The sequence below is a fragment of the Apodemus sylvaticus genome, chromosome 17, assembly GCF_947179515.1.
Source record: "Apodemus sylvaticus chromosome 17, mApoSyl1.1, whole genome shotgun sequence".
In the NCBI taxonomy this organism is placed as follows: Eukaryota; Metazoa; Chordata; class Mammalia; order Rodentia; family Muridae; genus Apodemus; species Apodemus sylvaticus.
This window is the reverse complement of record NC_067488.1, coordinates 4,444,357-4,455,043: the sequence shown is the minus strand read 5'-3', so window position 1 is coordinate 4,455,043 and position 10,687 is coordinate 4,444,357. Positions and strand designations below refer to the sequence as shown.

General features: G+C 47.7%; 1 protein-coding gene across 2 annotated transcripts in view; it reads left to right on the top strand.

Annotated features, from left to right (window-relative positions):
• The first annotated feature begins 5,765 nt into the window (after window positions 1–5,765).
• Window positions 5,766–10,687, top strand: part of Snx31 (sorting nexin 31) — a 46,705-nt gene continuing 41,783 nt past the window's right edge. For both annotated transcript variants that reach the window (XM_052160807.1, XM_052160806.1), the window contains exons 1-2: window positions 5,766–5,831; window positions 5,952–6,026. In XM_052160807.1, the coding sequence (XP_052016767.1) occupies window positions 5,766–5,831; window positions 5,952–6,026 (141 nt within the window). The remainder of the gene's footprint in view (window positions 5,832–5,951; window positions 6,027–10,687) is intronic.

Genomic DNA, 10,687 nt, shown 5'->3' with positions numbered 1-10,687 from the left:
ATTCCTCTGGTATTCTCAAGACTCTCTCCTCTTCAAATTAGGTTAAATCAGATCAGAATCGGCAAGACGCTCACCTAGCATGCCAGGGTCATCCCTGCAGTGGTCTTCACTGGCTGGGCTATGGGAGCTGACGCAGTGTGCAACTCTTGGCTTTCATCAAAAGTCAACACACAAAGTAAACACATTGTTTTGTATTTGAGTCTGAGTGCTGACCATAATGACTTCTGCATTTTTGGTATGTTACTTAACTCCCTTACTCTTTACATATGAGGCAGTAAAAACACACCACTTAGAATGGGCCCAAGCTTAGCAGGTCAGGTATCCATAATGCTTTCCCCCAGGTGCCCCCTTTTTTCCTGCCACCCTATGAGGTTTGGAGTGACTGCTAGGATGCTCCCAAGGACATTAGAACCCTTATTTTTTTTATAATCAGAATTTCTTCATAAGCACAAAATGATAGAAGTGGGGGAGGGGCATTTTAGAGATCACCTGATTTAGGGTTTAATTTTCTCCTTCCATGATCTCCTTTCCTCTGAAGATTTTAGGAACCCCCAAGTATAGTATACTGATGTATAAAATAGTTGCACAAAACAGACATTTGCTTAGAATAATTATTTAATATATATACAGCTGTCATTATTAAATATGAAACTGAATTTGTATACTAAGATGATGAACTTATTTTTCATAAAGAATTAGATCTTGGCTAACATTTGATACTGAAGGATGTGGGTCAACAGTATCTTCAGAATTTTGATTGCCCACAATGAGAACACTGCTGTGGATGGGCCTGGTGCTGTTCTTGTGAACCAATCCCCTAATGAATAAAGGAACCAATCACTGGGTAAGTAGGCGGGACTTCTGGGTTGGACTGAGGAAGAGAGGAAGCAGGAGAGAGTTCCTTTTGGAGCTGGGACAGCTGAGGGGTAAGCTGTAGCTGCTAGAGTCTCTTAGTACCATGGTGGATCTGCAAGGATTTGCCACTGGAAGAATCAGATTTTAATAAGGTTTATAAGATTAGGTTTTAGTTGTTGTGCCCAGAGATTGAGTTAGCATTGTTTCTCAACTAAGTTTGTCTTGTGTTTTCCTTCATGCAACAGCTCACCTGGATTCAAGAGAGAAAGGTATGGCAGCCAAGCGTGGGTTTGCCTGAGGTGCCCCACAAAGGCTGTGGGAAGCACAAGGATGGCGTGGTAGCGACTCGCCAGTGGGAACCTAGCGAGCTGGGTGGAGAGATTGTGGAATTCAGAGTCAGAATCTCCATGAGATAAAAACAGGCTGGTCATTGCCTGGTAGTACCTAGCCAGCCAGGCCACCAGGGCAGAGGCACAAGTGTGGGAATCTCAGCAGAACACTAATTAGCATATGGTAGACGCATGCTTCGGGCTGTTACAGGAATTGTTGGAAATTCTGCTCTAGTCTCAAGCCAAATTTATTGAACAATTTTTGTTTTTGTTTTGTTTTGAGATATGATCCCATGTAATCCAGGTTGGCTTTGAATGTGAGGTGCCTCAGAGGATGACCCTAACTCTTGATCTTCCTGTCTCCGTTTAATGACTTTTAAAATGAAACTCTAGCCAGTAGCTGTCTTAGTTAGGATTTTACTGCTATGAAGAGATGCCATGATCATGACAGTTCTCATAAAGGACAACATTTAATTGTGCTGGCTGACAGATTCAGAATTTCAGTCCATTATCATCAAGGCAGGAGCCAGACAGGCATGGTACAGAAAGAACTGAGATTCTACATCTTGTCCTGAAGGCAAACAGGAGAAGACTGGCTTCCAGGCAGCTAGAACAAGGGTCTTAAAGCCCACACCCACAGTGACACACTTCCTCCAACAAGGCCACACCTCTCAATAGTGCCACTCCCTGGGCCAAGCACATTCAAACCACCACGGCAACTTACACAGCACTTCACATTTCTTATTTATTTTCGAGACAGGGTTCCAGTCTGGCCAGGAACTGAAGTGAAGGCTCCTGCCTCAGCCTTCTTAGATAGGATTACAGACCAGGTTTGGTTCAGCCCCACCTCAAGCCTTGTCTCTGTTTCTCCAAGACTCCTCTCTCACCATCTGCATACCTCCTGTCAGCCAACCTCAGCTCACACTTCCGCACTGAGTTCCTTGCTCTGGTAAATTTTCCTGTCCCTAGGCTGTGTGTCTGCTTCCTCATAAGTCTGTAGCTGTTAGGACAATATCTAGCAGGTCCACCGTGGGTCCCACAGCTCAGGCCAGATTCCAGATGCACAGGTGATCTATGCTATATGACCCTCCACTCGCCTCTTGGCTGAAGGCCAGGCTGCCTTCACCTCTCGCTACCACTCCCTGCCTGAACATGCAGAGAGGCTGGTTGTGCCCAGTCTGTGTGTATTTAACCCAAATCACAGATGCCATAGCTGAATGGCAGCATTAGCTCAGCAGGCCGCCCTCGTTACAGTGCACCTGGTGTGGCCGAAGATGTAATTCCTTGTCCCCGGGCCTGACTCTCATTTCTGTTGAAGAATTGAAATCCTCTTCATGGGTGCCCACAGGCAGGGTGGGCTGCTCCTCCTGTTTCCCAGGGTGCTGTGCAGCATCTGTGATCCAGGAGCTTCCTCACAACCCAGGAAGAGGAGCCGACCAGACACAGCAACCTCTGCAGCAGGGAAGGCCTTCTGTGAGAGCCTAGGGCTTGGAAAGGAATTGCTGGTGCTTCGCAGCAACACTATGGAGGGAGGAGATCTGTTTCTGCTTTTAACCTGGAAACATAGATGCTAGTCCCTGAAAAAAATCTCATGTTCCTGATTTTACTAATTTATTTGCAAAAACCAAAAATGTTTCATTTATTATTATTTTTTAAAATTAGGCCAAATGAGTTCTGATTTCTATTATTGGGACAGAGACCAAACTCACACCCAAGAACACTGTCAGCAGCTGGGTGATATAGACCAGACCTAGACAGAAGGGTGGGGCAGGTAGGGTGTGAGGACTGCAGATCTATGAGGCATGGTGTCATGCCCCTCACCCCTGTTCGCCCCCATCTTCGCACACCTTGTCAAGTGACCTAGTTTGGTTTTCCCATTCTCCTCTTGGGTTTGAGTATTTGCCCCTTGATAGCTGCAGTTCCTTGCTAGGTTCCTGAACTGCACAGAATCTCAGCTCCTCCCAAAAAGTGGGCAGAAGAGCATCTGTCCCCAGCCGTGGCTTTGGCTGGGTGACCAATGACCTAATGTGAAGACAGGTCAGTCGGTGATGGTGGGGGGTCAAGGTCACAGCATGCGACACAGCTCATGCCATTCCGTCCACACTCAGGAAGCAGAATGTGCACATGAGCGAGCCCTCAGCCTACTCCGACTTCTACAGTCCCATCCCGGCTAGGGAATGGCAACACCCGGAGTGGGCAGGCCTTCCTGAATCAGCCACCGCAGTCAGGATAACACAGGCCTTCCTGAATCAGCCACTGCAGTCAGGATAACACAGGCCTTCCTGAATCAGCCATTGCAGTCAGGATAGCACCTGCAGGCTTGCTCAGAGGCCCCTCCCAGACGATTTTAGATTCTGCCAACTTGACAATTAACACTGTCAGAACATGGTCCAGTCCTCCCGAGACTGTGGGCAGTGGAACCCTGCAGTTAAATGCTAGATTGTGACACTACCACACACTGTCTCTCTAAGCTAGGGAAGGCACTTTAAATGCACTAACCCCCTACCACTGTGCTCCCAGCTTACCTTAGATTTATGAGGAATTAATCTTACCACAAATTGAGCAGTATTCTTCCATAAAGTTGTAAGAAGTGTTTAGCCTAAAGTAATATCTGTAAAATATTAATCATAAGCCCCACTCTTACTCTACGTAAGTAATCCAAGTAAGCATATCAATAGGGCTAGATAAACACTTTGTGACATAGATACACAGTAGAATACTACTCAGTAATGAAAAAAGGAGGCAAATTATACAATGTAACACCACTAAGCAAAAATAAATCAAAATTTAAAAGAAGTGCAAACTCTGCATATAAACTAGAGGAATCTCTAACTAACTGAGCTATGCTGAGGGAGCCAGGCCATACAGTATACAGTGGAAATGAGCTGTTGCTAGTGCTGAGGGAGGTGGGAGAGACCGGGAGAGCCGAGTCTGGGACTCACCAGGTGGACGGAGAGAAGAGAGTTCTGTGAGCTGTCCTGTGACCCCAACACATTCTAATAAATCCAGAATGAATGAGTAAATCTAACTTTAAAATAAAAGTGCTAAAGGCATGCTGATAAAGTGATGGTACATATATGATTATTTTTAAGTTTTAAAAATTAGTTTTATTATCTTATGTATATGGGTGCTTTGTCTGGATGGGTGTCTGTGCTGTGCACATGCCCAGTGCCCAAGGAAGGCAAAACCAACATCAGATCCCCTTGAACTGGGGAGACAGCCACGCTGTCATGTGGGTGCGGGGAATGGAGCCTGTGTTCTCAGAAGAGCACTGCGCTCTTACCCTGGCCTCTCTCTGCAGCTTTCTCCTCTTTGAAGAGGAGGTCTCGGGCCACTGGCTGGAGAGTCAGGCCACTTCCTTCTCTTCCCTGCTTGACCGCTTTCCGGGCCTGCAGTCAGGAGGCGGAGAGTGGTCAATAACGCTGGTGCGAAGCTGACTCTCCTCGTGTTCCTTCTGGTCCCCAGGCCGCGGTCCTGTCAGTCTATTGACTGACAATCCACAGATGCACCCAGAGGTTTAGCTCCTAGGTCATTCTAAGTCCCATCGAGTTGACAATCGATTTTAGCCATAGTCACAAGTTAACATTAATCAATGTCAACAGTGAGAAACCAAGAAGTTGGTGAAAGATCCTGGGCAAAAAAATTTGTAATAAACCCAGCCACAGAGAGGTCCACTCAGGACCGGGGCTCGCGGGGGAGAGAGACACAGGCCATTCCACGTTTTTGATTTCCTATCATGGGAGAAAGAAGACTTAAGAAAAACCAAGAATAAAACAACAACAAACTTCCAAAGCAGTGTTACATATGGACAGCATCATGATATATTTTAACTAGGTTAAGACAAAAGAAAACAGAACAAACAAGCAAAACCCTGAGCCTAATGTCACTGTGGCATTAGATGGTCATAGGTACGGTACTTTCAAGGTGTCCCCCTTTCCCCCTTTCTAATCTTAACCCACAGTATACTGTAGCCAGTTCTGGGGTGATGGGAAACTCCCAGATCATCAGGGTACCCTCCGGAGACAATGCCAGGAGTTCCGGTATGAGGCGGGTCTGAATGCCACCTCATCCCCCTCTCTCTGGAAGTGGACAGACATTCTGTTGGTCACAGACACTAGACCTGGCCCCTGATGTGGCCCCTGGAGAGGCTCTGTTTCCTCAGGCAAGCTGGCCCGGCTCTGATGATTTGGGGCAGGGTGGGGCAGTGACTTTGTGGCTGCTGTATAGAATGTTCATGTGGCTAGAGCAGCAATTCTTAACTTTTGTGGGTTCAAGAAGTCCTCTGAAAAAGAATTAAATGCTCTCCCTCCCTCCCTGCTCCACAGAGGCACGCTTTCCTCCTCAAAAGTCTCTAAAATTCCAGCCTCTGGCCTCCAGGGTAACCCTGGCCTGAGAGCGTCTGGCACTCCCAGGTCTCTAGTCCAGCCGGAGAATCCACGAGGTTCTGTGGGGGGGCGGGGCCAGTCTCAGACTCCGCCCACCCTGGCCTAAGGCAGGAGCAGGAGCTCAGGTCCCAGCTCAGGTCCCAGCCCAGACTGTAGGCTGCAGGTCTCCACGCAGTCCCTGGTCATCGCCAGAGCCATGAAGATGCACTTCTGCATCCCGGTGTCCCAGCAGCTGCCAGATGCGCTGGGGGGCCGCTACGTGGTGTGTCTGGGGCCCGGGTCGGCTGGGTGAGGAGGGGCTCGGTGACCCTGTGCACCACACACCCCCACACCCCAATCTTCATCCTCGCCTAAGATAATGGGCGGGTGTCTGTGCTTTCAGTTGTACTCCGTGTACCTAGACGGGTTCCTCTTCTGCAAAGCACGCTACAGCCAGCTGCACCGCTGGGATGAACAGGTGAGCCCCGTGGGGGAAATGTGCCCAGGGACTTGGACTGTGTCACTCTGAGAGACATTGGAGTCCGCGCGCGCGCGCGTGCGTGTGCGTGTGTGTGTGTGTGTGTGTGTGTGTGTGTGTGTGTGTGTGTGTGGTGGTGGTGGTGGTGGTAGTGGAGGAAGAGGAGGGCTGGCTACAGGCTCCTGATCTGCGAGCTATAGGCACTCTTTAAATCCCAGAGCAATCTCCTATACCAACATCTTCCATACCAGGTCAGCCTTATAACATGAACAAGACCATAATGACCAGTTGCAGGGCTATTTCCTTTCTTGCGCTCACAGCCCTCAGACCTATCTATCCCCGAGTAGAGTCAACTGGGACAAGAGGAATTATAAAGGGTGTCCTTTGTACAGGTTCTAATGCAGTCTCCAAGTCCCTCTGTTAGCAAACCCAAGACTCATGAACCAAAGGGCCATACTCAGTGCAGACTGGCTGTGTCAGCTAGTCAGTTTCAAGACTCAGAAGCATCTTATGCAGTCTAGGGGGATTTCTGGGAGACTCTGGGCTTGGGAAGGGACTGGTCTAGGAACTGTCTTCCAAGCAGAGGATGTGACAGTGGCAGGTAGGAGCAGGAGGTGTAAATAGGCAAAGAGGAAGATAAGAACCAGGCAGGGGGGCACATTCCTGTACTCCTAGTCCGTGGGAGACCGAGGCAGGGGGATAGAGAATTCAAGACCAGCCTGGGCTACCCAGACTTATCTCAGAGCAAAAAGAAAAGGGTGTGAGGTGGGTAGATTAGCTCAGGATGGGGTAGAAGCTGCGGAGGCGGGCACCTGGCAGGAGGAGCACCTCAGCAGTTTGCGAGGCTTTCAGTTCCCCTCTTGCTGATGCCCCTTGTGCAGCCCTGGGCCCCACGAGCTGGCACTGCCTTCACAGGCCTCTCCAGAGCTGGGGAAAGTATCACAGGCAAATCGCAGGGGCATCAGTCAAAAGGCACAAAAAGCTAAGCTGGCCAGAGAGTTCACACAGCAGGCATTACCAGGGCTCAGCATCGGAGGGTCAGCTGCAGCCCTTGGGGTGCTTTGCTGGGGACAGGACTGCCCCTGACCCTGTCAGAGAACACAGGTCACATGCCACCTCACAGAGACCCTTCTCTCTCCCAGACTCTGGCTTTTTTGAATTACCCTGGCTGACAAGAACTCAGGCACACGCCACCTGGACAGGAACTCCTTAATCCTACAGGTGTCCAATACGTGGGGTATAAAGTCAGTTCTTTAATTATTTTATTTTAATTTTGAGACAGTCTTATTCTGTAGCCATGGCTGTTCTGGGCCTCACTACGAGAGCTCCACCTGCCTCTGCCTCCCGAGTGCTGGGATTGAGGGCGTGAGCCACAGTGCCTGGCTAAATTCAGTTCCCACAGCCAAACCCGTGTTAGCAAAGTTACACAATGCACAGTTAGCTCGTAAAGAAATAAACCGGCAAGCATACGCAGCCTTTCCTTTTTATGGCACGTTGTACTTGGTCAGACCGATAAGAATCTAAAGCTAGCAGGATGGCTCCGCGGCACTAGCCTGTTAACTTAAGTTCAATTCCAGGAACTTGCGTAGAAGATCGCCAACTCCTGCAAGTTGTCCTCTGACCCCACACATGTGCCCCCACTCCACAATCAAAAAGATGGAATTAAAAAATTTAAAAATATTTTGGAGCAATTCCACTTCCATCAGAGAGAGAGAGAGAGAGAGAGAGAGAGGAAGCAGGCTGTGGTGGCCCACATCTTTAATCCCAGCACTTGGGAGGCAGAGAGAGATGGGGATTTCTGAGTCCAGCCTGGTCTACAGAGAGTCCCATGGTGGCCAGGGCTACACAGAGAAACCCCTGTCTCAAAGGAGACAGAACAAAAGAGAACAAAAGTAAAAGAAAAGAAGAAAAAAACCTCGCAAAGAAGGATCTGGAAAAACCCTTGGCAACTTTTGCCAGACTTGGAGAGGGCACACACACATATACATACACACACACATGCACACACACACACACACACATACACATACATACGTTCATACATATACACATACATACATACACACAAATGCATACACATACACGCACACACTTACATACATACATACACATACACACATACATACATGCATGCACACACACATACATATATACATACATACATTCATATACACACATGCACACACAAATATACATATACACATACACACATACATACATACACACACAAATATACATACACACATACACACATACATGCATACACTCACACTTACACACATACATATACACATACATGCACACACTCACACATGCATATATACATACATGCATTCATACATACACACAAACATACACACACACCACACATATACTCACACACATATACACATGTACACACAAATATACATACACACATACACACATACATGCATACACTCATACTCACACACATACATACACACATACATGCACACACTCACACATGCATATATACATACATGCATTCATACATACACACAAACATACACACACACCACACATACACTCACACACATACACACATGTACACACAAGTTCACACACATACACACTCATGCACACACACACACACACACACACACATATTCACACCAGGCAGAGGATGTGGCTCACTCCACAGTAGGTAGAGTGCTTGCCCAGCACATTTGAGGGCCTGGGTTTGATTCCCAGGTTTTGTAAAGCAGGCATACTTCAGGATCATCCTCAGCTACATTTTGAGTTCTAGGCCAATCTAGAAAATAAACAAACAAAAAACAAAACAAAAAAACCTCACACAGTTAACAGAGCAGGGAACTGAGTTTCCCTTCTGAGCTCTTTCATGGAGCCTCTGAGGAGTCTGAGGTGAACTCTCCAAGTCGTGGGATTCTAGTGGCTGCACTCGGCAAACCTGGCTGAGACGGGTGAGAGGCCCATGCTGGTAGAATTGGACCAAGGAGATGACGGCTGACTTTTGGCAGAATTTACTCAGCTCACTGAATATTTCCCATCCCCCCATCCCCGCCCCAGACTGCCTTCAACAAGAAGCACCAACGATTTCTTGAGGAACCTGTCCTTGCTGTAGAACCTGCTGGGTGGGATTCTGCTCCACGTCAGGGCCAGATTCTCTACCGTGCTGACTTTTCTCACCCCCTGGCCTTGGGGCGGGGCTCTCCCAGACTCAGGCAGTCCTGTTGTCTGAAGGCTGCTGTGACTAGAGCCAATCAGGGAATGGCTGTGACATTTATGTACCCGTGGCAAAGAAGATAATTCCATTTTTGGCATCACTTGATGAGGTATCAGCTAACCAAGACACAGCTGCATGCAAAGAAGATGAATTCCTGCTTCGTTGAATGACAGCGGCAGGGATGCAGCCTCAGTGTCCCCGCAGTGGAGCAGCCCTGGCTCCTGGGGGCCTTTGGAGTCTTCAGTCCAGCAGGAATGTTTGTTTCCTTGAGTTTAAAGGATACATAATTGCTGTGAGGATATTTGATACCAGGGTGGGATGAGAGCTGTGTCTGCAGGGGTGAGGTGGGCAGAGGCAGTGGGGCATGATGGGAACTATTTTGCTGCCTCTCAACTGATAATTGTCTGAGGACGTGGCCCTGTCACCTCCAGATCTTCTCATTTTCTGAAGGGAGTCTAGAACATCAGGTTTTTTTTTTTTTCCGTTTGTTTGTTTATTTTAAAATAAGCTTATTTTTTTGTAGTAACAGTCTTAATTTATAAAAAAGTACAATAGTTTCCACACATTCAATTTCCTCTATTATGTTCTTCAAACAATTTCATTTTATTTATTTTTCAATTTTTGTTTTTTTTTGTTTTTTTTTTGGATTTGGTTTTTTGAGACAGGGTTTCTCTGTATAGCCTTGGCTGTCCTAGAACTCACTTTGTAGACCAGGCTGGCCTCAAATTCAGAAATCCACCTTCCTCTGCCTCCCAGAGTGCTGGGATTATAGGCATGTGCCACCACTGCCCGGCTTATTTTTTAAATGTTTTAAACACATGTGAGTTTTGCCTGTTTGTATGTGCACCGGAGTGAATGTGCTACCCTCAGGTTTCAGAAGAGGATGTCAGATTCTCTGAAAATGGAGTTACAGATGATTATAAGCTACTGTGTAGGTGACTGGAGTCAAACCCAGGCCGCCTGGATGACCAGCCAATGCTCTTAACTGCTGAGCCATCGCTCCGGCCTGGTGTCCTCTGTGTTAACACCATCCCTAGTGTGTACACTTGTTACACTGATCCAGTCAGCAAGGATGTACTATTATGAACTGCGCTCATAATTTATTGAGACTTGATTAGTTTATATCTAATGTCCAGTTTCTGTGCATGACCCAGGGGCACTCCATCTCATGCTCATGTCTCCTTTAGCTCTCTGACGATGGCAGATTCTCTCAGATTCCCCAGGTTTTTAATGACCCTGACAGCTTAGAGGGGCGCTGGTCAGATCTGTGGATGTCCTTCTATTTGGAGACTTTGTTTCCATGTGATGAAGAGTGGGTTTTTGAGAGCGCCCCAGGGGTGACTAAACCACAGTCCTCCCCCATTGCCTCAGGCTATGACTGTCACTGCTGAAGCTGGCCATCTCATGGCTGAGAAGGTTTTCCCACAGCAGAGCACCCCATCCCCACCCCCACCAG